The following is a 27,706-nucleotide window of genomic DNA, read 5'->3' as shown; positions in this document are numbered from 1 at the left end:
GTGGATGTCCTTTCTGTTTGTTAGTTTTCCTTCTAAAAGTCAGGACCCTCAGCTGCAGGTCTGTTGGAGTTTGCTGGAGGTCCACTCCAAACCCTGTTTTCCTGGGTATCACCAGCGGAGGCTGCAGAACAGCGAATATTGCTGAACAGCAAATGTTTCTGCCTGATCGTTCCTCTGGAAGCTTCGTCTCAGAGGGGTACCCAGCCATGTGAGATGTTAGTCTGCCTCTACTGGGAGATGCCTCCCAGTTAGGCTACTCGAGTTCAGGGACCCACTTGATGAGGCAGCCTGTCTGTTCTCAGATCTCAAACTCCGTGCTGGGGGAGCCACTACTCTCTTCAAAGCTGTCAGATAGGGACATTTAAGTCTGCAGAGGTTTCTGCTGCCTTTTGTTCGGCTATGCCCTGCCCCTAAAGGTGGAGTCTACAGAAGCAGGCAGGCCTCCTTGAGCTGTGGTGGGCTCTACCCAGTTTGAGCTTCCAGGCCACTTTTTTTACCTACTCAAGCCTCAGCAATGGCGGCCGCCCCTCCCCCAGCCTCACTGCCACCTTGCAGTTTGATCTCAGACTGCTGTGCTAGCAATGAGCGAGGCTCCGTGGGTGTGGGACCCTCTGAGCCAGGTGTGGGATATAATCTCCTGGTGTGCCGTTTGCTAAGACTGTTGGAAAAGCACAGTATTAGGGTGGGAGTGACCCAGTTTTCCAGGTGCCATCTGTCACCCCTTCCCTTGGCTAGGAAAGGGAATTCCCAGACCCCTTGTGCTTCCTGGGTGAGGCAATGCCTCGCCCTGCTTTGGCTCACACTCGGTGGGCTGCACCCACTCTCCTGCCCTCACTGTCCAACGAGCCCCAGTGAGATGAACCTGGTACCTCAGTTGGAAATGCAGAAATCACCCGTCTTCTGTGTCACTCACGCTGGGAGCTGTAGACTGCAGCTGTTCCTATTCAGCCATCTTGGAACCGCCCCCTGATTGTACATTTAGAAAACCCCATCATCTCAGCCCCAAATCTCCTTAAGCTGATGAGCAACTTTGACAAAGCCTCAGGATACAAAATCAATGTGCAAAAATCACAAGCATTTCTGTACACCAATAGTAGACAAACAGAGTGCCAAATAATGAGTGAACTCCCATTCACAATTGCTGCAAAGAGAATAAAATACCTAGGAATCCAACTTACAAGGAATGTGAAGGACCTCTTCAAGGAGAACGATAAACCACTGCTCAAGTAAATAAGAAAGGACACAAACAAATGGAAAAACATTCCATGCTCATGGATAAGAAGAATCAATACTGTGAAAATGGCCATACTGCTGAAAGTAATTTATAGATTCAATGCTATCCCCATCAAGCTACCATTGACTTTCTTCGCAGAATTAGAAAAAAAACTTTAAATTTATATGGAACCAAACAAGAGCCCATATAGCCAAGACAACCCTAAACAAAAAGAACAAAGCTGGAGGCATCATGCTACCTGACTTCAAACTATACTACAAAGCTACAGGAACCAAAACAGCATGGTACTGGTACCAAAACAGATATATAGACCAATGGAAGAGAACAGAGGCCTCAGAAATAATGACACACATCTACAACCATCTGATCTTTGAGCAACCTGACAAAAATAAGCAATAGAGAAAGGATTCCCTATTCAAAACGTGGTATTGGGAAAACTGGCTAGCCATATGCAGAAAACTGAAACTGGATCCCTTCCTTACACCTTATACAAAAATTAGCTTAAGATGGATTAAAGACTGTCAGGCTTTTTAAAAATAGAAATTGACAAGTTGGTAGCTTCTCAGTTTGGAAATGCAAAGTATCTAGTATAGACAAAACAATTTTGAAAAAGAATTAAGTTTGAGGACTTATAATACCTGATTTTAAGACTTATTATAGGCTGGGTGCAGTGGCTCATGCCTGTAATCCCAGCACTTTGGGAAGTTGAGGTGGGTGGATGACTTGAGGTCAGAAGTTCCAGATCAGCCTATTCAACATGATGAAACCCCATCTCTACTAAAAATACAAAAATTAGCTGGGCATGGTGGTGGGCACCTGTAATCCCAGCTACTCTGAAGGCTGAGGACAAGAATCACTTGAACCTGGGAGGCGGAGGTTGCAGTGAGCCCCGAGATTGCGTCACTGCACTCCAGCCTGTGACAGAGCAAGACTCTGTCTCAAAAAAAAAAAGAAAAAAAAAGAAAGAGAGAGAGAGACTTAGTATAAAGCTACAATAATAAATATTATATTATACTAGCATAAGAATAGACACATATGGAACAGAATAGAGTACCAAAATAGACTTACATATATTTGGTCAATTGGTAATTTTTAAAGGTGCCTTGAGAATTCAGTGGGAAGAAGATATTTTTTTCAACAAATGGCAGGAATAATTGTATATATATGCCAAAAAATGAACATCAACCCTTACCATACACAAAAAATTAATTTGGAATAGACTAAAGATCTAACTATAAGAGTTAAAACTATAAAATTTCTAAAAGGAAATATAGGAGAAAATCTTGTGACCTTGGGTTTGGCAAAGATTTTTTTTTTAATTCAGGGTAATCTGTAAGATTTCTTTTATAAAATATAAAAAGTGTGAACCACAAAAGAAAAAAACAATAAATTGGATTTCACCAAAATTCAAAAGACACTGCTAAGAAAATGAAAAGGCTAGGAGACGTTGAGAGAAAATATTTGCCAAACATATCTGGTAAAGGATTTATATCCAGCATATACAAGGAACTCTCACAACTTAATAATGAGAAGGCAACCTAATTATTTTTAATAGATAAAAATATCTGAACAGATACTCTACCTAAGAATATATATAAATGGCAAAAAAAGCATATGAAAAGATAGTCAACATAATAATGCCATTTTGGAAATGCAAATTAAAACCTTGAGATACTAGTACAGTTTCACTAGGATGTCAAAAATTTGAGATACTGACAATGCCATGTGTTAACAAGGATGTGGAGCAGCGGGAACCCTGGTACGTTGTTGGTAGGAATATAAAAACGTACAGCCACTTTGGGAACCAATTTGGCTGTTTCCTATAAAATTAAATATATGTTTAGATTATGACCCAGAAATTCCACTCTTGGTATTACCCAAGAGAAATGAAAACTTGTAGTCACATGAAGACTTGTACTCAAATGTTCATAGCAACTTGATTCATAGTAGCTAACAAACTGGAAACAAATCAAAGGTCTATCAATTGGTGAATGCCAAATAAAATGTGGTTTATTTATGCAATGGAATTGAACTCAGCGATAAAAGGAATGAAATACTGATACCCATAACAATGTAGATGAATCTCAAAAATCTTACACTAGGTGATACAAGCCAGACACATCTATAATTCTGTTTTAGTTTGATCTTCTATGAAAAAGTACTGTAGACTGTGTGGCTTATAAACAAAATAAATGTTATTTCTCACAGTTCTGGAGACTGGAAGTCAGAGATCAGGGTGCCAATGTAGTCAACTTCAGGTGCAGGCCCTCTTCCAGGTCGCAGACTGCCAACTTCTCATTGTAGCCTCACATGGCAGAAAGCAAGCTAGCTCTGTGGCCTCTTGTTACAAAGGCATTAACCCCATTCAAGAGGGTCCCACCTGCATGGCCTTCCACAGGTCCCATCTCCAACTACCATCACATTGGAATTAAATTTTAACATATGAATACTGGGGCAGGGGACATAAACATTCTGTTCACAACAGATTCTCTTTACATGAAATTCTAGAAAAGGCAAAACTACTGATGGTTATCATGTGCCCGTGAGGGAGGGGATGGGAATGGGAGGGGATAGGATGAGGGACTGATTGTAAAGGGGCATGAAGAAATTTTTAACTTTGTTTATTTATTTACATGTTTAGAAAGTGCCTCAGGTAGAAATAACTTTTTAAGAGTGAGGGAAACGTTTGTGGTAGTGATCACACAACTGTCAACATTTGTAAAATCTCATCAAATTGTACACTTAAACTTGTGAGTTTTATTGCATATGAGTTATACCTCAATAAAGCTGATTTAAATTTAAAAAAAAAACCTTAATTCATGATTCCCTTTCCTCTCCTCCTCCTGGACATAAGGCCTGCATTCAGGGTCATTAGGTAGCACCGTGGTTTCAGGTTGGTTGTCTGGCCGACGGTTGGTGTCTGACCATGCAGGCTCCTCCTGAGATGTGCCTCCACCTGGGTCTCAGACTTGGGTCTCGATGCTGGCATATTCTGAGAGTTCTGCAAACCCCCCTGGCTCTCAGTTGTCTGGTCCACAAAGCTTTCTGGAGCAGTGTCCTTTCATCCCAGTTTCAAGGTCTTTTGTAGGGTAGTGCTCCCAGCCAGCCTCTGCACCTCTCCCGTGTCACTCTGTGACCTCTCTTGGGCCTTCTCTGCCTAGTCATCTGTGCTTCATCATATAAAGTAATGAAGTTGGTGATGGTTCTGGAACCTTACCACTTTTTCCAAGTACCACCTGGGAAAGGAGGCACATTACCCCCTTGATATTCTTGAATGTTCAGGTTCCACCATTTCCTTTCCTAAGACTTGTCCTGGGTAGATGAGGTACCTCAGAGGCTTACACTAATTTGCTTTTCTCACCAACTCTCTTTGTTCTCCAAATCAGAGATTTATTTATTTATTTTTACTTTTAATTTCTTCTTCCAATGAAAAGGTAGGAAAATTGGCTTGGTAAATATTATTCTAACTCTATAATTAATGTCAGAGCCATTAGCTTCAAAGGAATAAAATAAATTGAGTAAGGGGTGCTGCCTGAGGAGAGAGAAAGACTAAAGTGGAGATCTGCCAAGGGCCAGTGAAAGCCTGAGAACAAGAAATACTTATGCAACAAAAAGAGGAGGCTATGAAATTTGTAGACATGGGAGAGGGAACTTTGCCTACTTCACTTATTATCTAAAGTGGTTCTTCCCCTGACTTGGAGTTGACTTGTATTCTTTTAAAGTCTTTTCTTTAATGGTATTGCTCCCTTTCCGCTGATCCAATAGCCAATGTCCTATACCGCATTTCTTACCCCAGATTTAAATGTCTCACAGTGAGAACTGAATATAAGGTCTTTTAAGGCTCTCACACCAAAGCCTAAAGGAGTGCTCTGGGACAAATTCATGCCAAAAAGGATCCAGATCATCTTTTCCAGCCTATACATAACTGAAATATTTGGTCCGGCTCCAGGATGGTCTCTCTTTATTTGTTCCTTGTGAAAATAATGTAAGGTACATTATGTATGAAATAAAAAGAACAAGGCACTGGTGGGAGGGAGCTGACATTTATCTAGGCCAGTGTGCTGAGATCTGGGCTGAGACATGCATTGTCCAATTAAATCCTCACAATAACACTGAAATCATCTTGCAGTTTAGGAAACATCTACTAAGAGGTTGCATACTTTGCCCAGCGTCACCCAGGAAGGAGAGGAATGAGATTCAAGCCTAAATTGATAAACTTCGAAGTAGTTCTTTCCGTTACCCCGTGCTACCATCCTGGTAGACTAAGTCAAAACCACTAGTCTCGGTTTTAGATAAAAGAAGGAGCGAGGAGGAGGAGGAGGTGGAAGAAGGGAGGAACCTGGCTGATAGAAATCAGTGGTGGGAAGCAGTGATAGTCCATATTTCATGGAGTTCTTTGCTAAGCAAACAGATCCATCTAGGTCCACAGTTCCTACTATCCAGGGTGTGAGAAAGAGGAAGGGGGTAAATGAAAAAGCAGGTTTGCAAGGCAATTACCTAATTAAGTAAGATATATAGACTAGTATTGTAATGTTATACACATGCTTTTTGGTATTGCCTTTAAAAATTCCAGCAAGGAGGACAGTGGGACTTTTCTTTTTTTTTTTTTTTAACAATAAAAGATAAAATTTAATTTCAAAAACTAGCAAAGCATCTGAACAAACATTTCACCAACCCAAATGTACAGATGGCAAAGAAGTGTATGTATTCAAAGATACAATCATTAAGAAAATGAAAATTAAACGTGTAATGAGAAACACTTCAAGATATAGCTATTGAAATGGCTAGAATTAAATACACATATACATTTACATGACAATGTGAAATGCTGGCAAGGATGTATTACAAAAGGAACCCTCACTCATTGCTAGTGAAAATGCAAAATGGTTCAGGCATTTTGGAAAACAGTTTGGCAGTTACTTTTAAAATTTAACATATACTTGACATATGACCCAGCATTTTCACTCATAGATACCTTTGGAAGAGAATTGAAAAATCAAGTGTACACAAAAATGTACATGAGAATATTTATGCAGTCTTACTAAAAATCACTAAAAACTGGAAACAACGAAGATGCTCTTCAGTCGGTGAATGGATAAACAAATTGTGGTACAATCATAAACTAGGATACCATTCGGCATTTAAGATAACTGTTGCCCGGCCGGGTGCGGTGGCTCACGCTTGTAATCCCAGCACTTTGGGAGGCCGAGGCGGGCGGATCACGAGGTCGGGAGATCCAGACCACGGTGAAACCCCGTCTCTACTAAAAATACAAAAAAATTAGCCGGGCGTGGTGGCGGGCGCCTGTAGTCCCCGCTACTCGGAAGGCTGAGGCAGGAGAATGGTGTGAACCCGGGAGGCGGAGCTTGCAGTGAGCCGAGATTGCGCCACTGCACTCCAGCCTGGGCGACAGAGCGAGACTCCGTCTCAAAAAAAAAAAAAAAAGATAACTGTTGATATTCATACAGCTAGGATGAATCTTAAATGCATTATGCTAAGAGAAAGAAGCCATATCCAAAAGCTGACATGTGATGTAATTCCATTTATATGACATCCTGGACAAGGCAAAATTATAGGAACAGAGAACAGGCCAGTAGTTGCCAGGGGTTGGGGGAGGTCCGAGGGGTCAACTATAATGGGCTGTACAAGATAATTTTTAGGGTGATGGAATTGTTCTACGCGGTACTATGGAAGAGGATATCTGACTTTACACATTTGTCAAAACCCACAAAACTGAATTTTATTGCATTCGAGTTTCTTTTTTTAATATACTTTAAGTTCTAGGGTACATGTGCACAACGTGCAGGTTTGTTACATATGAATACATGTGCCATGTTGGTGTGCTGCACCCATTAACTCATCATTTACATTAGGTATATCTCCTAATGCTCTCCCTCCCCCCTCCCCCCACCCCATGACAGGCCCTGGTGTGTGATGTTCCCCTTCCTGTGTCCAAGTGTTCTCATTGTTCAATTCCCACCTATGAGTGAGAACATGCGGTGTTTGGTTTTTCGTCCTTTTGATGGTTTGCTGAGAATGATGGTTTCCAGCTTCATCCATGTCCCTACAAAGGACATGAACTCATCCTTTTTATGGCTGCATAGTATTCCATGGTGTATATGTGCCACATTTTCTTAATCCAGTCTATCATTGATGGACATTTGGGTTGGTTCCAAGTCTTTGCTATTGTGAATAGTGCCGCAATAAACATACGTGTTGCAGCATGATTTATAATCCTTTGGGTATATACCCAGTAATGGGATGGCTTGGTCAAATAGTATTTCTAGTTCTAGATCCTTGAGGAATCGCCACACTGTCTTCCACAGTGGGACTTTTCTAATGTGCACATTTTCACAGCAAGCAAGAGGAGTGGCCTCCAGTGTGAGGATTCTAGATTGCACCCAAACAGGCAGAATTTCTACCTTACAGACCTTTTAGAAGACTGTCAGCTTTAGACCTACCTGGGCATTCCAAATCTCTTACAGGATTTGGAACTCTTAGGCTCTGCTCACTGCTAAATTATTTGGAAACTAATTAAGGGAACTGATAGCGCCTTTCAAGCACCTTTTGAATTTCTGAAGCCTGCCTAAACTTGCAGAATGACTGTAAATTACTGCGGATATAAGAACAGTGTTTCTCACCACACTGTGTATATGTGAAGGTTGTCCTTTTGTTTGTAACTATAGCAACAAGTTCCATAGCCCGCTGTTTTGCTCAGCTCAGCCTTGCCACCTCATGGACTGCCTAATAATTGCTGCTCAACAATAATTTGTCTCTAACTGATTTACACTGTGTTGGCTTGCTTTTTCTGAAAGAGTCCTAGCCTTAACACTGTTGCAGTGACAGAAGTCAAATTGTGTCAGCCTGCCTGTATTGTTGATCCTGCTTTTGGCTATTGAAGGCCAAGAGGAAAGGGCTTTGCTAAGACCACAGAGAGAGTCTTGTAGGGTATAATAGGAAAGAGTGAGGGATTTGGAGCCAGCTGACATGGGTTTAAATAAATACTGCCAATCCTTGCTGTGTGATCTTGGGCACATCATTTATACTCTCTGATTGTCAATTTCCTCCTGTACAAAATGGAGATAATTCTTATGGTATGTGGTTGTTAGGACAAAGTGAAGTAATACAAGGGAAAGTTCTGTTTAAATTGTGAAGGGTTATATAAATATTATTATTAGGTGCACTGAACAAGAGTGCTTGCATGCTAACAAGGGCAACCAGGAGGGTGTGTTGGAAACACATCATGTCTGTTTCTATGGCAGTTCTGCCTCATGTAAGGTGCTGCCCCATCATGAGCCCACATGTTATACCTACTCAGAAATGAGTAACACAGAGCTTGTTTTGATTATGTAGGTTTCCAAGAAAAAAGGGAAAAAATATATAAAATGCTTTAAAGAGAGAGTGAGGAACTTTTCTTGGGTCTGTGCTTGGGGTATGGTAGGAGTGGGCAAGGGAAGGCAAGGGGATGGTGAAATGAAGGAGAAGGCCTAGAGCTCTCTCAGCACCCTTCCATCCTCCGGAGGGGTGCTGATTCTATAATAGAGCCTTGGGTTCTCCACCATCATGTTGCAATTAACAGATTCCTCATGGATTACACATGCACATAATCTAAGAGGTAACTGTTTAACATGTCTGAACATTAACTTTAAAGGCCAGATACGCACTTGAAGCTTTCTTTCAGAGTTTTGCTATTTGTGTGTTTGTGTGGTTTTAATTGAAGGTAGTTCAAACCCCATTGTTACTTTAACACTTCAATTATGAGGCAATTTTTATCTGTACATATTTACTGCAAGAGTTTTCGTTTTTCCTTTAAGATTCTTTTTGTTTTTCCTGTAGGATTCTTTTCAGGATTCTTTTTTTGAAAGTCCTCTTTATCATTCCTTTTAGGAAAAAAAAAAGTTGTGGTTTGATTTGTTGGGTCTTTGAATAACAACATTTTTACTTTCCTTTTTTAAAAAAGCATCTCCATACATATATATACCTACTATGTACCAACAAAAATAAAAATAAATAAAATAAAATATGTATCTATATCTTAAAAAATGTTTCAAGTCTAACATTGTCTTTGTATGGTAAAAATGAGCGTTGTATAATTGTACATAGAATATAAAATCTAGGCAGGAATAACTGCAATCATTTTATCTGTGGCATTTAGGACTATTAAGTTAGTTCTATCTGATTTTGTTGTTGTCGTTGTCCATTAAATGGATCTGAGGTATGCCTCATGTCAGATTGGCTGCCCAGTATTCTGAGCCTGTCATATAGTGGACCAGAGGCCCCGTAGGATGAGCCTTAGATTTTATAGACTTTTAATGTTATCTCCAAAAGATAATATACATATAATTACCAGAGATACACTGACAGAATTGAAGGCACTTGTCATACAACTTTATACCACAATTTTTGTAACCCTGTTTTGAAGTTTCTATGTTTTTTAACATGTTAGGAAACTAAAACAAAACAAAACAAAAAAATGGAAGTGTCCCAGAGTTCTCGCTTCCTCCAAGGGGTCAGCTCTGAGTTCCTGTAGAAACATGTTGTAATTAACCTTGTAGAGCAATGGGCTGCTGGGGGAAGGAGCACCCAATCTTATCTTCAGGGCAGTCGGAAGAGCCAAGTCACAAAAAAAGAACACTCAGTTTCTGTGTGGGACTAGGAGAGAAATAAATCATGTTCAACTTTACATTACACCCTGCAATTTCTAAAATTAGCAAAACCTGTGCTTGTTCAATGATGAGTAATATCGAAAGACAGTGTGGTTTTCTGCTACAGCTTTTTTGAAGCATCGCCATTTTATTGTCCAAAAGTCACATTGTTTGTGTATCCTGCCCCATTCTCTGGAGCATGCAGTATTTGGTTTTTACACATGCTCCTTGTAACTATCTAGAAATGTTTCCCTAAGAATTCAAAATCAAAACAAAATGATGATCACCTATGTTTCGTTTGAAGAAGAGGAATTACTGATGTGTATTACAAAACAAGGGGTACCCTGCAATGTTTGTTGCTTAATTATTCTTTGTGAAGCTTCCTATTTTGGCTTATTCATGTCCTCTGCTTTCTTAAAATCCCCTTAAGACCACATCCTCTTCTCTTCAGACTCCTAAAGCATCGCATGGTACTGCCTTGCCTCCTTCCAATGGGGGCTGCTTCTCTGTAGAACTTGCCATGCCAGTGTGCTCCCTGTAAGTGTGCAGTGTGTGGCCACCCTGTTTCTGTGGTTCAAGTTATCATAGCACCAATTTCAGTTAAAACGTTTAGAATTTTATGTCTGTGATTTTTTTATTAACTTGTCTTGCTGCCAGTCTCTGGGTCCCCTAAGATCAGGAACCTTGTCTGGTCTTGCTCACCACGGTACCTGTCTCCTACCCATAGCACAGTGGCTGGGTCCCAGCCTCCAGATGGTTTCCTTGCCTCTAAATTCACACCTTTTCCAAGCCATTCTTCTCGTTGTCAGCAATATCTTTACAACTCTGCCATGGCTCCCAATGCCTAGAGTTCAAGTCCCAAATTCCAGGCTACCAGTTGCTTTTTCAGCCCTATCTACTCTCCTAAGAACGTTGCTTTTTATTTGGGCTTATTTTACCTCAGCTTATGTGACAGAGAACTAGTTCTTCCCCTGCCTTACTTTCTCTTCAGATTATACATTGTTTGCATATTTGTAAATTCTTTATAGGAAAACTCAATAAATATTTACTTAATTGATTTAGGCATTCTGGAGATATAAGTGTCTAGAATTACCGTACCCGATAGCTATGTAGTTCTTCCTATGCCAGGAATTTAAGGTGTTATATTAAACATTCTCTACTTATATCACCGTAGCCTGAGAATATACTTTATTCTATTATTTTATTTAAAGCTGTCAATCATATTGCCTGCAATATGGAACTATTAATACAATGGGCTTTGCAATCCTATATATTAACTGTCTTTGGATATTTTTTTTTTTTTTTTGCTTTTTTTTTTTTTTTTTTTGAGACAGAGTTTCACCCTGTTGCTCAGGCTAGAGTGCAGTGGCGCTATCTCGGCTCACTGCAACCTCTGCTTTCCAGGTTCAAATGATCTCCTGCCTCAGCCTCCTGAGTAGCTGGGATTACAGGCGCCCACCACCACGTCCAGCAAATTTTTGTATTTTTAGTAGAGACAGGGTTTCACCATGTTGGCCAGGCTGGTCTCGAACTTCTGACCTCGTGATCCGCCCACCTCCGCCCCACAAAGTACTGGGATTACAGGCATAAGCCACCTTTCCCGGCCAGATATTTGTTTTATCCATTAAACTTTGTTATCTTGTTAAGTCCTTTCCTGCCTATTTAATTAGATTAATTAGTTTTTTTTTGTTTTAATTCACACAGACTTTTTTATATTTGCCTCTGTTGTGTTTTCTTTCACTACTTATTCTCCCTGTCTTTTCCTTTTTTAAAAAACATGTTATTGAGGTATGGTTGATGTATAAAATACTGTACATATTTAATGTATACATCTCAATGAGTTTGGGGATAAGTATACACCCATGAAACCATCAACCATCATCAATCTCATAAACATATCTATCACCTTCCAAAGTTTTATCCACCCCCTGTATTATTATTTTTGTTGTTGCTTTATCATAAGATCTAATCTCTTAGTAATTTTAAGTATACAATATTGTTAGCTGCAGGCACTATGCTGCCTAGTAGATCTTCAAAACTTATTTATCTTGCATAGCTGAAATTTTGTACTCTTTAACCATTACTCCCCAGTTTCTCCTACCCCAAGTCCATGGCAACCACCATCCCACTCTGCTTCTATGAGTTTGACTACTGTAAGTTCCATATATAAGTGAGATCATATAGTATTTGTATTTCTCTGTCTGCCTAAATATTTCATTTTCTATCCATGATGTTGCAAATGGCAGAATTTCCTTTTCTATGGCTGTAAAATATTCCATGGTATACATATATCGCAATTTCTTTGTCCATTCATATGTCCATGGAAATTTATGTTGTTACCATATCTTGGCTTTTGTAAATAGTGATGAAATTAACGTGAGAGTGCCAATATCACTTCAAGATCCTAATTTCAATTTATTTGGATATATAACCAGAAGAATTGCTGGATAATAAGGAAGGTTTATTTTTTACTTTTTGAGGAAACTTCATACTGTTTTCTGTGATGGTTTACCAACTTACATTCCCACTAACAGCGTACAGGATTCCTTTTTCTTCACATTCTCATCAACAATTATTATCTTTTGCTTTTTCAATCATAGCCATCCTAACAGGTGTGAGGCGACATCTTATTGCAGTTTTGATTTGCATTTCCCCAGTGGTTGGTAATGTTGATGATCTTTTTATGTATTTGTTGGCCATTTGTATGTTTTCCTTGGAAAAATGTCTATTCAGCTCCATTACCCATTTTTTAATGGGATTATTTGAGTTGTTGCTATTCAGTTGTGAAAGTTCCTTGTATGTTTTGGATGTTAACCCCTTGTCACATATATAGTTTGCAAATATTTCCTCCCATTCCATAGGTTGCCTTTTCATTTTGTTGATTGTTTCTTTTGCTGTGCAGAAGTTTTTTAGTTGGATGTCATCTCACTTTATTTTTCCTTTTGTTGCCCGTGCTTTTGGTGTCATATCCAAAATATAATCACTAAAATCAATGTCAAGGACCCTTTTCCTATGTTTTCTTCTAGGAGTTTTATGCTTTCAGATCTCATGTTTAATTCTTTAATCTAGTTTGAGTTAATTTTTGTGTGTGATGTAAAACAAGGGCCTGATTTCATTCTTTGGCATGTGGCTATCCAATTTCCCTAACACCCTGTACTGAAGAAACTATGTTGTGCATTCTTGACATCCATGCCAAAAATTACTTGACTGTATATGCATTGGTTCATTTCTGGGCTTTCTATTTTGTTCCATTGGTCTTTTTTTTTTTTTTTTAATGCCAGCACCATACTGTTTTGATTACTATAACTTTGTGCTACAATTTGAAATCAGAACATGTGATTTTTTTCTAGCGTTGTTGTTCTTGCTCAAGGTTGGTTTGGCTATTTGGGGTCTTTTATGGTTCCATATAAATTTTAGGATCTTTTTTCTATTCCTGCGAAAAAAGTGCCATTGGAATTTTATAGGGATTGCATTGAACCTGTAGATTGCTTTGTATAGTAAACCATTTTAACAATATTAATTCTTCTAATCCATGACATGAGATACCTTTCCATTTATTTATGTTTGATTTCTTTCACCATAGTTTTATAGTTTCCAGTGTACAGATATTTCATGTCCTTGGTTAAATGTATGCCTAAGTATTTTTATTCTAAAGGTTAAAGTTTTTCTGATGATCTCTATCAGAATTCTGTTGTAGTGTCTTTTAGTTGCTTCCCTGTGTAAATACTTTACTTGCTCTAAAATATTTAGAATGTTTTCAGAATAATAGAGATTGAAAACTTTAGCAAACTGAGGAATTTGTACAAATTCAGCATGGTTCTTATCATTTGTTGCCTAGGTAAGCTGCATCATATTTAAAGGTGCAGTGCTCTGAGAAATTGTCTGAGCCTAAGTTTTCAAAGTTAATACCATCTTTATTATAAAGATTTCAAGGCCAGGCGTGGTGGCTCATGCCTGTAATCCCAGCACTTTGGGAGGCCAAGACAGGTGGACCACCTGAGGTCAGGAGTTCGAGACCAGCATGGCCAACATGGTGAAACCCTGTCTCTACTAAAAATACAAAAATTAGCTGGGTGTGGTGGCACACGCTTGTAATCCCAGCTACTCTGGAGGCTGAGGCAGGAGGATCACTTGAACCTGGGAGGCAAAGGTTATAGTGAGTGGAGAATGCACCACTGCACTCCAGCCTGGGAGACAGAGCGAGACTCCGTCTCAAAAAAAAAAATACACATATGTACCTATTTTTAAAATAACTAGATATACTATACTTTGCAACCCTTTTGTAATAGCAGAGAACTGGAAATATTCAATATTTTTATAAATAGGAAAGTGAGTAACCTATGGTGCATCTATGCAAAGGAGTGCTATGCAGCTATAAAAAGGGATGAGGTCTATCTCTGTATATTCCTATAAAGTTCTTCAGGATATATTATTAAGTCTAATTGTCTAGGTTTTGATTCAAAATAATCTAGAGAGTTCAGAGGGGAAGTGGAAGGGTTATAGATAAAATTGCTCTTGAATTGATATTTGTTGAAGCTGGTTAATGGGTACTTGAGGAATCATTGTACTAATCTACTTTTGTTTATATTTGAAACACTTTTTCTTTCTTTCTTTCTTTTTTGTTGTGTTTTTTTTGAGACCGAGTCTTGCTCTGTCTCCCAGGCTGGAGTACAATGGCGCAATCTCGGCTCACTGCAACCTCCACCTGCGGGGTTCAAGTGATTCTCCTGCCTCAGCCTCCCAAGTAGCTGGAAATACAGGCACATGCCACCGTACCTGGCTAATTTTTTTTGTATTTTTAGTAGAGATGGGGTTTCACCATGTTGGCCAGGCTGGTCTTGAACTCCTGACCTCAGGTAATCCACCTGCCTCCATCTCCCGAAGTGCTGAGATTACAGGTGTGAATCACCATGCCCGGCCTTTGAAAAACTTCTTAATAAAAAAGTGAAATAAGATATAGCCTAATGTTCTGAAGGAAATATTTTTCTAGGGTATTCATTCACATTTAATATCCATGAAAGGTTTGAGTGTACATATTTTAGTTTATTCACAAAACAAATTTAAATATATAGCCAAACCATTTTTAGCTGCTTGAAGATTTAAGCAATAAACTGTGATTACCTAGCAAATGTAAAGTATTGTAATGCCATAATAATAATAGTTATTTAAAAAAAAACACTTTAGGGCATTGGAAAAAGCAAACGTGTTAAAAAAGGGAAGTCAAATGATACCACTGGCTATTAACATCACATAACAACAGACAATCAGATATTTGGAGCTTCCCGATGGAAGTTTATGTTACCACCTCTGAAGTATTGTTGTAGCAGCAGGAAGAGGAAAACAAGTACATGTATAATTTACGGCTGGCAGAAAATTAGAGATAGAGTGAAGCTCAAGTCCCAGGGGCATTATCACATTTAATCTGCACATCTTTTTGAAACATAAAAATTAGTTGTTGTTTTGTTTTACTAATTCAACCCCATTTTAGAGAGGAGTAAATTTAATGAATAAATGATATGTCTGTGACCACCTGACTAATACATTTAAGAACCAGAACCTACCAAGCCTTCTGGCTTCTTATGATGGAACGTGCTTTCCATGTTATAGAGTGAGGCTCAGTGTCATCGAGGAACAGCCAATCCAATAAGATTGACATGAGAAATGATACATATTCAGCAGAAGATTCAGACCTTAAAAGCATGACAATTGCAGTTATCTTCTCTGGCAAGAGAAGAGTGTAAGTAAAATGTTCTGTTGATTCAGCGAAGATTCATGTATTTCAGAGATCAAAAACAGCTGATGATGATATTGGCATTCTCTTATGCAATGGAGGCATTTTACCCAGTCTCTCTCCAGAAGGGCAGTCATCCCAATGTCACCAAACTGGACCAACGGAGGCCTTGCTGACTAAGACAGAGTCCTTTTAGAAACGGTTGTGGATCTACTTGAATGCATGACCAAATCGATGGCTAATATACAAGGCCAGCTTCAGCCTCATAGATGTATGACCTACGTAGTCACACAAGGACCTGCTCTCAGAGGGGCCCTGCTCTTGGTTTAATGCCCTGCTGTCACCATTTTTAAATACTTAAAATTTTATTTTTGAGCTTGAGTTTTGTAAATAAAGTCTGCTGGGACAATTGAACATTCACATGAGCAGCACGGATAGGCCAGGCAGCAGTGTGCACATGCACAGACCTGAATCGATGGCTGTGGCAGAGGGTGTGGGTGCCAAGCAAATAGGCCCGTGGCCTGGTGCTCAAATGCATGCATCAGGGCAGTTTGGGGTATCACAGAGTCCCAAGGCAGCCAGGCCAGCGCTTGAGTGCAGATTGGCAAAAGCAATGGCAGCAATCGCAGCAGAAGCAACATGACAGCAAAAGTAATAGGGACAGCTACATCAGTGATGGCCTCAGGAGAAAGAAGAGGCCTGCATGGGGACAGTTCTGGAACCTACCATGGGAGGCTTGTCCCCAGCACCTGTCTCTGTGGTATCTGCACATATAATAAGGAAAGAAACTATTGGCACTCATGCAGAAAACTTTTTTAGTAAAATATTGCACAATAAAAGCAAACACACAGACATTGCAATAAAACATGTCAAGGAGTTATTAGAATTCTTCAAAGAGTTTAAAATCTCCAGTTTTGAAAATTACTATAATGTTGCAATCAAATATCCGTAAGTTTAGGAATAGAAATTAAAGATGATTGCATGTGACAGAAAATAATACTTTTCCAAGCTTGAATAAAGCTTATGAAGCTTTGAATAAATGAAGTATGAGCAAGAAAGACCATTTTAAATTTTATTTTTTCTTTGTAATTGAACATACAACAATAGAATGCATATAAGCAAGTGTTCTGGTGTATATTCAAAACATAAAGCCACTTTTGGATTATTGCACAACCTCCAGAAGTTACAGGAATTGTCAGAAGAAACATTAAAATGAATGTTGAATAAATGTACATTTAAAATTAAATTCACAGAGGAAGCTGATTTTTATGAAGAGTTAAATCTTTTTAGAAAATTGTTCTATGAGAATCATTAGCTCAAAAGGTTATATTTTGAAATGACTTATCAGAAATGTATCTAAATGTTATCACAGCCTATAAATATTCTTATAAACTTCAGTGAAAGATGCATGACCAGGAAGATTCTTCTCAAATTAAAAATTGCCAAAAATTATTTATGATCTTGCATTTCCCAAGAGCAGCTCACATCACTTTCAGTTTGATCAATTAAAAATGAAATTACAATGAGTATAAATTTTGATGATCTAGTAAATTAATTTGCAGAAAAGTGAGCCAGAAAAATCTTATGATCAATCAAGATATTACATTTTTTTTATTATATAAAATTGTGACATCAAAAATATTTTCTTAGGATTCATTGCTATTCACTTAGTTTTTGTTGCTATTCACATATTACTATTATCCCTATTATATTTTATATGTAATAACATATTTTTAAAGGGAAAAGTTTTTATGTATTAGTAACTTTCAGAGAACGTTTTTCTGACATTTTGACAAGGAATCCCAGATTTGTTTTTTTGTACTGGGTCCTGCAAATTATGTAGGTCACCCTGCCAATATGATTTGAGGAAAAAAATTTTCGAAGCTGGTGTTAGCAGTTGCCCACAGCAATTACAGAAGAACCTCGGTTTTGCTCCTGTGGGAATTTGGTTTTGAACAAACTAACTTTCCAATAAGGAGTGAATGAATTATTGTTACTGCATTGATTTAGTATTAAGCATTTTATTTCTGAAAATTCAAGTAAACTATTTGCAATTGTAATATTCTTTGGACATTAGAAGAACAGCAGAACTTGTTTGTGCCGTTGGCAATTATTTTTAGCACACATTCTAAGTATGTTATTTGCTAGGTGTTGAAGGTACATGGGTAAATAAGAATACAGTTTCTGTTCTAAGAAGTCCAATAAAGTAGACAATATGAAAAATAGTAAATTACAATACATTGTTTTAGGCAATTTTCTACAGAAATATGTACAATGTATAGATTATAGAGGTATCAGAAAGCAAAGTGTGCTTTCTGATACCTCTATAATAGGATAGCTGGAGAGGTTTCTGACTTCTTGCTTCATAAATATCTAGGCTGATACTGACTTGCATTCTCATTATAATTCATGTATATTTTACATATATAATTCATATATATTTTTTATTTTCCAATTAATGCAACAGTAGCATACTTTTAAAAATAAGAATGATTGATTTGCATGCAACAATAGAGAGTGTCTTTGCAAAAAAGCAGTCTTTCGTAATGAGATTATAGCTAACTTTCCTGATTTGTAGTGTCATTGAAGAATAGCTTATTCCTGTTTTTTGCTTATTTTTATTATTTTCTATTAATTTTACTTTATAAGTGAAGATACTCCTAAATAGCCACATATGGATTAATTTTATTTTAGAATCGTGAAAAATGGAAGACAGTAGCACAGACACAGAAAAAGAAGAGGAAGAGGAGAAAGATGAAAAGGATCAAGAGCCCATTTATGCCATAGTGCCCACAATTAACATTCAAGATGAGCGGTTTGTTGATTTATCTGAAACTCCAGCTTTCATTTTTCTTCATGAGGTATATTTTTCTTTATATGTTACTACAGTAAAACCCAACTCAACATGTACTTAAAAATTCAAATGAAGCCAATATCATTATCAAAATTCTTTATTACATATATCCTGTAGGTGATATTTACAACTTGATACACTAAAACAAAATGGTCCCTGCCTTTTCTTCCAAAAATTTATCATGTAATTCTGAACCAATGCAGTAGTGTAGGTTCTGATACTTTTGTAGCATAAGTATTTGCATATATATTCAGTCAGTTACATACATTTCATGGGTTGGTACATGAAATAAAGAAGATTTCTTTTATTATTGCATATACTACATTTACTTCCATAAAATAAAAATATCTTGTCATATAATGATAGAAAGAATATATATTTACCTAACTAACTATGATTACTACAGTGGAGCACTGAAATCTGCTGTTTTCTATCAGCAAATAAGCAAAAAGGGCAATATGATGAATTATATATTCTCATTATGTGAACTTTAAAAAGCAAGATGAACATTTAGGAAATACCCATATATGAGGAGAGTTTTTTTATAAAGTAATGGCTGACTACGTATTCAACTGTTACCTTTCATGCCTGAGAGCTATACTTTAGAAAATGATTTAGAGGACATTTGAATTTCAGATGATAAACTTTATATAACTGAATAAAAGTTATTCAGTTCTATAGAATAAAGTTATTCATTCTAAGAAATTTGATAGTCATAGTAAGAAATAAGTTTAAAAAGTCTTAAAGCAAAAACAGAGTTTATTAAAAACCAAGAAGCAAAACCAAATTGGAACATAATGCAATAAAAAAGTAATTTTAAAAATAATAGTGTTATATATGTGTATACAGGATCTAAACTGATAAATTGTTCACTTTTTCTACAGTTTTGACTTTTTCTTTTATTTTGAAATGATTTCAGATATACGGGACAGTTGCAAGATTAGTGCAAAGAATTTGCATGTATCTTTAACCCAGATTTCTCGGATGTTAACATCTTACCACATTTGCTTTATCCTTTTCTTTCTATCTTCTTGTTCTCTCAACCTCTCTCTTTCTCTCTCTGTGAAGACACGATGCCCCTTTATACGTAAATGCATCACTGTGTTTCCTAAAAATATATTCCTTCTCTTTTTTTTTTTTTTTTGAGACGGAGTCTCACTGTGTCGCCCAGGCTGGAGTGCAGTGGCGCAATCTCGGCTCACTGCAAGCTCCGCCTCCCGGGTTCACGCCATTCTCCTGCCTCAGCCTCTCCGAGTAGCTGGGACTACAGGCGCCCACCACCACGCCCGGCTAATTTTTTGTATTTTTTAGTAGAGACGGGGTTTCACTGTGGTCTCGATCTACTGACCTCGTGATCCGCCCGCCTCGGCCTCCCAAAGTGCCGGGATTACAAGCGTGAGCCACCGCGCCCGGCCCCTTCTCTTAATCATGGTACAATTATATCAAGAAATTAACATTGATATAATACCATTTTCTAATCTGCATACCTTATTCGGGTCTTGCCAGTTGTCCCAATAATGTTCTTTATAGCAAAAGAATATTCTAGATTATGTATTGCATTCAGTAGTCATCTCTTTAGTCTCCTTTAATCTAAAGGAAATTCAAGATTTCTTTAGTTTTCATGATATTGACACTTAGAAGAGGCCAGTTATTTTGTGATTTTTTTCAATTTGGATTTTTCCGATTTTTTCATTATTAGATTCAAGCTATGTATTTTTGGTAAAAATATAAAGACACAATCTTGTATTCTTCTCAAGTATCTTCTACCAGGAACACATGATGTTGCCTTGTCCCATTGCTAGACTTGTTCATCTTGATCACTTGGTTAAGGTGGTGACTTCCAGATTTACCTTTTATTTATTTTTCTGTTTGAAATTAATAAGCACCTCAAGAAGAGATACTCTGAGACTATGTAGTTGTCTTACTCCTCTTAAAATTTTCACCTACAAGCTTGGGATTTGTTGGTGATACTTACCCAGATCAACTCTTGTTATGATGGTTGTCAAATGGTGATTTTCTAATTCCATCATTTCTTCTGTATTTATTAAGTGGCTTTCTACTATAAGGAAGAACTTCCTCTTCTTTCCTTATTTATTCATCTTTTTATCAGTGTGGACTTAAGTTTCCCATTGTCATTCCTTTTCCTGCTATCATTGTCCGACATTTGGCCAGTGTATACCCTTCAGGTAGGCTCACTTGTGCTTCTGATATGCTCCTGTGATTCCTTCTGCACTTCCTTACTTTCTGGCACAAGAATGTGTTCTGGGCTCATCTTGTATTTTCTTTGCTCCAGCCCTATAATCAGCCATTTCTTGGAGGATCCCTAGTTCCTGTTACTGGAGAATGATATTTGGAAACTAAGATACTAATGCTGAGCATGGTCATTGCTCCTCGAATGTCATAGCTTCTAGCCCCTCTCAGTGGACAGAGCTAGGGAATAGATTAATGAATATTTATATTCACACAAATTTAAATCTATTTCTACATCTATCTTTACATATTTTTAAATCTAACTTTTATTTTAGATACAGGGCATACCTGTACAGGTTTGGTACATGGGCATATTGTATCCAGGTGGTAAGCATAGTACCCGGTAGGTAGTTTTTCAACCCACACTCCCCTTCCTCCCTCCACTCTCTAGTAGTCTGCAGTGTCTGTTATTCTCATGTTTTTGTCCATGTGTGCTCAGTGTATAGCTCCCACTTATAAATGAGAATATGCAGTGTCTGGTTTTCTTTTCTTGCGTTAATTCACTCAGGATTATGGTCTCCAGCTCCTTCTATGTCTCTGTGAAGGACATGATTTCATCCTCCTATATGGTTGCATAGTATTCTGTGGTGTATATATATAACACACTTTCTTTATCCAGTCCCCCACTGATGGGCCGCTAGATTGATTCCACATCTTTGTTATTAATAGTGTGGTGATGAATGTATGAGTGCATGTGTCTTTTTGGTAGAATGATCTATTTTCCTTTGGTTTTAAACCCAGTAATGGGATTGCTGGGTTGAATGGTAGCTCTGTTTTAAGTTATTTGAGAAATCTCCAAACTGCTTTCCACAGTGGCTGAACTAAACTAAAGAGCCTCTTCACAGCAAAAGAAACTATCAACAGAGTAAACAGACAATCTACAGAATGGGAGAAAATATTTGCAAACTATGCATCTGACAAAGGTCTGATATCCAGAATCTATAAGGAACTTAGATCAACAAGCAAAAAACAAATAACCCCATTTTAAAAATAGGCAAAGGACATGAACAGACATTTCTCAAAAGAAGACATACATGTGGCCAACAAAAGTAGGAAAAAGTGTTCAGCATCACTAATTATCAGAGAAATACAAGTCAAAACCACAATGAGATATTATCTCACACCAGTCAGAATGACTATTATTAAAATTCAAAAACAATGGATGCTGGCAAAGGTATGGAGAAAAAGAAATGCTTATCTTTATATTTTTAAAACCATGATAACCTTCCTCTAATCTTAATATTTTAAGTGAAGAGTTCACATTTCTGTCAAAATCCATCATATGTCGAACTTTGCAATAGAATTTCTACTTCTCCAGCACTGCCCTTAATAATCGAATCAAAAATAAGGCTAAACTTGTGTCATACATTTGTTTGATATAGTAGCTACCAAAGACATTGACTCAACATACGCTTATGATGTAAGCTCATGCATTTTTAGGTCTAAGTTATTTGAAACCCAATCATACCCAATCTTTGTACTAGTTAAAATAACTCCTCCCCATGTGGTTGAGATATAGCCCACTTGTTTCTCATCCTGTTAATCCCAAACCCAAAACACCCCACAGCTGCTAACCGTGATAAAACTTAATGATCAACACCAGAGTCATATAAATAAGTTTCCCCCTTCTGGCGTGTTTTCCTTAAACCAGCCAATCCACAACTCCTGTGAGAAGACCGGAGGGATAATACCCATATACCTTAATAAAGGTGAGCTCCCACAGCGGCTCGCTCACTCCCCACCCACTGCTGAGCTCCCTGCCACCTCCAGACTTATCTGCGCTCCCCATCAGCACCCCTAAGCTGTCAGATCTGTAAGTAATAAATTTCTTCTGTTTCATGTGTTTGGTTTCACCTTCTCATTGTTGTCATTGTGTCTCACCTGACAGACACACAGGAACCTGACGCCCTGCCCGTCAGGGCTCTTCTAAAAAGCAGCTATCTTGGCTTATAGCCACTCTTCACAGAGTGACCTTAAGACCAGTTTATAAAGAAGCCATAACAGTAAAAATCACAACAACTTGAGTTTATTTGTAGCAAAAGTTATGCTAATAGTAAAGATTATCTTCAAGGTTTTCTAAGCCAAAGATTAAGGTTTGTTTTGCAAAATTAAAGAACTTAGGACAACTTCTCATGCATATTGATCCTCAATCTTTAATAAATGTTTCAAGAATCAATATACATGGATGCATAATTTATAGTTATTAATTGCTGGTTATAACAGGCCTCTGATAATTATATCCAAGAGCTTTCAATAATAGTTTCAAAGAACTGTGCTACCTACCCTTTAGTGTCAATACCAGCAATTTTACTGCCTGAGAACTCCTCCTCAAAACAGTGATAAATTGCAAACTTTTGGAATACTCAGAATTACTGGCTTCAGAAAATTTTATTTCCATAACAACACCACTAAGATATTGTTCCTAATTGGCATCTGTAAATTTATTTTCTAATTCTTTTAGGATTACTCTAAAATTTATGGGTCTCACAAGTTTTTAACAACTGTGTATAACCTACTTTATCTTCCTTCAGTTGTCTTTGTCTTTTAACCTACTTTGTCTTCCTTCAGTTGTTTAAACAGAAACTGTATCTGCAAAAATGGCAAAAGTGCAGATGACAACTGAAGGAAAGCAGTCAGAAATCCACTTCCAAGGGTCCAGTTGCTTGGCATAACATTGGAAAACACAGAAGCTGCTTATTCATTGTTATTAATGCTAGTTGCACAGTTGTCCCAGCACTGCCAAGTTGCAATGCATGGGTGTCATGCTCTCGTCTCATATTGCCTGAAGAATGTGTTCAATATGACATTCACAGGCCTCTGCAATTTATACCCAAACTACTTTTACAATCTAGTCATTCACTTAGATTCTCTGGATCTACTCTTTATGTTGTTCCCCTCAGCAGGGACTCTCCCACATTTAGAAGGAATAACTTCAGATGTCTAAGGAAACTGGCATAAATTTAAAATACATGATGTAAGATAATGGCTATCCACCAGTCTGCCTAGTCATATTGCCTCCATTGCTTTTAAGCTATGCCATTCATCGTAAAAAAACAAACAAACTGCTTGCATAGACTGCACTTTGCAACCTCTGGGTCTGTTCCTAACCTTTGAGATCCTGGCTGAAATCTCATGTCCTTCAGGGAACTGCCTGAGTAGCCATCTCACAGGGGTTTCTCCAACCTCTCAACTCTTCCTACATCACTTGACTAATCAGCATAAAATATTTTGCATAGAAAATGTAGAGTTCCATTGACAACACATAGACACAGAGAGGGGAACAACACACCCCAGGGCCTGTTGGGAGGTTGGGGGCTGAGGGGAGGGAAATTAGAGGACAGGTCAATAGGTGCAGCAAACCACCGTGGCACACGTAGACCTCTGGAACAAACCACATTCTGCACACCTATCCCTTTATTTTTTTTAAGAAGAAAAAATTTAGAGTTCCCCACTGACATAATGATCACATTAAGCAATAAGACCTAACAGGGCAGGAACTACACTGTGTTAATTCACTCCTTGGAATGAATGTTCAAAGTGATGCTTGGGGCTGGGCGCAATGGCTCATGCCTGTAATCACAGCACTTTGGGAGGCCGAGGTGAGCGGATCACCTGAGGTCAGGGGTTCCAGACCAGCCTGGCCAACATGGTGAAACCCCGTCTCTACTAAAAAATACAAAAATTAGCCAGGTGTGGTGGTGCATGCCTGTAATCCCAGCTACTCAGGAGGCTGAGGCAGGAGAATTGCTTGAACCTGGGAGGTGGAGGTTGCGGTGAGCTGAGATCACACCATTGCGCTCCAATGTGGGCAACAAGTGAAACTACGTCTCAAAAAAAAAAAAAAAAAAGTGATTAAGTGATGTTAGGAAACCAAGCCACACAACTCCCATCAATGGGCTGTGTGGGTTAATGTGGGACACCTGCTCCCCAAATTGGCCATTGCTGCCTAACTATGAGGCCTGGTATTCCAGACATTTTTTTGTCCTATTGGATATTTAATCCTGTCCCATTTTCTTTATATTGTTATTTTTTTGTTAAGGTATAACATATAGAGTAAACCTCACAAATATTAAGTGTATACAGATCAGGTTTTTTACGTATGCCTATAACCAACATGTCCATAACTGAATTTGTCATTCTTCTCCCAATCATCTGTATTCTCTTTGTCAGTTTGAGAGTTAAATATCTCCTTTAAATATGTATCTCATTGATTTATCTCTTCTCCCATCATATTCTCAGTCTGATCAGGATCTACTTCCAGGAATCTGAGGTCTCCCTGAGACCTTCCCAGTCATTGCTCCCACCCAAGATAACCACTATACTGGCTTATCATATATTAGTTTGTCTCTTCTTGAACATCATATAAATGGAGTCATACAGTATGTTTTTCTTTGTGTCTGGCTGCTTTTGCTCACTTTTATAGTTGTGAGGTTCATTAATAGCATTATGCGTGGAAGTAGTTCCATTCTTTTTTATTGCTTTTTAGTATCCTGATGATACAGGACAGTCAAGCCCCCAAATTGAGGCTTGCCCTTGAGAGGGTTGTGGTGTTAAACAGCAACTTTTATTGAAGTGGCAGTGAACTGCAGCAGCAGAGGTTCTGATCCTTGTGGAGCAGGGCTACCCCATAGGCTGGGTACCCAGAATAGCAGCTCAGAGGCAGTTCTGCACTCAAATTTATATCCACTTTTAATTAGATGTAAATTAAGGACTGGTTTATGCAGAAATTTCTAGAATGAGGGCGGTAACTTGCAGGTTGTCGTGTTGATGCCATGGAAAGGGACAGTAACATCCTGGTGTTACCATGGCAACAGTAAACTAACATGGCACACTGATGTCTAATGGGGGAGGTTCTTCTGCCTCACGTCTGTTTTAGCTAGTCCTCAATTTGGTGTGATGTCCAAGCCCCGCCTCCGAAGTCAAGTTCTGCCTCCTACCTCACTACTGTGTAAATATACCATAATTTGTTAATCCATTCTATTTTGTTTACAAAAATGGATTTTTCCTGTTTTGAAGTTTATGAATAAGGTTCTGTGATCATTCTTATGCATGCCTTGTACTTAAGAATGAACTTATCTTGGGTATATACGCAGGAGTGGGGTTAATCTGTCATAGTCTAGGTTTATATTCAGCTTTAGTAAAGACCTTCAATCAGTTTTCCAAAGAGATTGAACCAGCATACACTCCAATGGGTATTATGTTAGATGCTGTCACATGTCCAGGGTTAATATAAGTGATAGGTTTCATGGTATTCCCTAGTTAGGATTTCTACTTCTATCTCTATGTGCTTATGTAAAGCAGCACTGTGACCTCACAATAAATGTGACCTCACTTGTCAAGGGTCAGTGTGTCAGATGCTGAACTTTTCCAAGACTTTGGAGGCCGTAAAATCATTTTTGTCTTAATGCTGTAAGCCAAAATCAAAACATTAAATTATTTCACCTGAGCGAAATAATTAGCTCTTTGCTTTTTACCAAGAGCCAGACATCTCTTCCCTTCTCTTTATTTCCTGAAAATAATTATTGTGCCAATCATTGTTAAGTAAGTCTTTGACCTGACTTAGCCAAGGGGTGGAGAAAAGGAGGCACAGGAGCATTGCATTTGGGAGGCATAAAAGGGAGAGCAAACATTGTAGGGAGACACCGAGGAAGTAAAACTACAAATCAAAATAGAATATGAAACTAAAAGTAGAATGTGGATGTATACAAATCATCATAGGCAATGATGAAGATGGATTGTTTGTTAATATATGACCTTTTCACGAAAACGGGTTATATATAAAACTATGAACAGTTGTACTTCTTACAAAATATGTAATAGCAGCATTTGTGTCCAAGTTTCAGTTGCATGTCAGATTTGATGAGTATTAAGATGTCAAGAACCTTGTGAACAATAATTTTGGACATCAAGTCTTTATTTAAAAGATAAAAGATACAGCATTCACTATGTGCCAGGCACTGTGCTAGATGTTTATAATCATTATTGCTAAAGCTACTGAAATTCATCCCTTCAACTCCTCCTTGGTTTTGAGCACCTCCTGTGTACTGGATTGTGCTAGATACCATGAGAATTTATGCACATAAAGCATAAAAAGGTTCATATTCTTTAGAAGCATTATTTGTGAACAAGAAGATTGACATATTAAATGTCAACAAAAGGCATATGATTTTGGACCCAGAAGATACAAGCAGTGTTATCAGAAGGGAAAGGGAGGCTTGACTGCTGTGGGATGAGACAGTCTAGAAAGGCTTTTAAGGCAGTAAGACATGAAAGGGGATGTTGCATCCATATACACAGGGTCCACTATGAATCTGGTTTTTTGCCCATACCCATGTATGCACATACTTGGAATATCTTCATGTAGATGACCCCAAAGTACCTCAAACTAAACATACTCACAACTAAATCCATTATCCTTCTCCGGAACCTAACTCTGCTCCTGGGTTCTGTCAGTTGGTTCTCTCTTGTTACTATCTCTTGAATTTGTGTTTTCCATTCCTACCATCTCACCAGTTAGAATGCCATTTCAGTGATGAAGATGTGAAGAGAGACTGCACAGTGGCAGTGGCAATGAGGAAAAAAGGAATGAATACATTTAGGAGAGATGTTAAGTATAAAATTCTATAGACTTAGTGTCTGAGTGGATGGAGTGAGTGAGGAAAAGATTCTAAATTGATGCTTGGCATTCTGATTTAGGAAATCAGCCAAATTATGGCACCATACATGAGAGTTCAGAAGAAGCAACAGGTCTGAAGGGAATGTCCAGTATGTGGATCTGAGCCTCTAGGGGAAGTCTCTGGCTAGAGGTGTAGTAGACACAGTAGGATCTTGATACAGTATTCAGAATGCTTTCTGAAAGAATTGCAACTTGATACCTATGTATATTTAACAACACAGTGTACCACTGTGTAGTTAAAAAAAGATGCTGCCATTGCTTACCTAATTTCATACTTGTAAAATTATCTTTTTATGAGGATATTCACATATTCAAA

General features: G+C 38.1%; 1 protein-coding gene across 4 annotated transcripts in view; it reads left to right on the top strand.

Moving 5' to 3' along the window:
- CCDC146 (coiled-coil domain containing 146) overlaps nucleotides 1-27,706 on the top strand; it is a 174,194-nt gene that overhangs the window by 19,404 nt on the left and 127,084 nt on the right. For 3 of the 4 annotated variants that reach the window (XM_063641532.1, XM_063641533.1, XM_055283471.1), the window contains exon 2: nucleotides 18,305-18,471. The exons of the other annotated variant lie outside the window; for it this stretch is intronic. In XM_063641532.1, the coding sequence (XP_063497602.1) occupies nucleotides 18,316-18,471 (156 nt within the window). In that variant the 5' untranslated portion in view covers nucleotides 18,305-18,315. The remainder of the gene's footprint in view (nucleotides 1-18,304; nucleotides 18,472-27,706) is intronic. 4 annotated transcript variants of the gene reach the window in all.

This window comes from Symphalangus syndactylus, chromosome 6, assembly GCF_028878055.3.
Source record: "Symphalangus syndactylus isolate Jambi chromosome 6, NHGRI_mSymSyn1-v2.1_pri, whole genome shotgun sequence".
NCBI classification, from domain to species: domain Eukaryota; kingdom Metazoa; phylum Chordata; class Mammalia; order Primates; family Hylobatidae; genus Symphalangus; species Symphalangus syndactylus.
The sequence above is the reverse complement of the archived record's forward strand: the minus strand, read 5'-3'. Positions and strand labels throughout refer to the sequence as shown.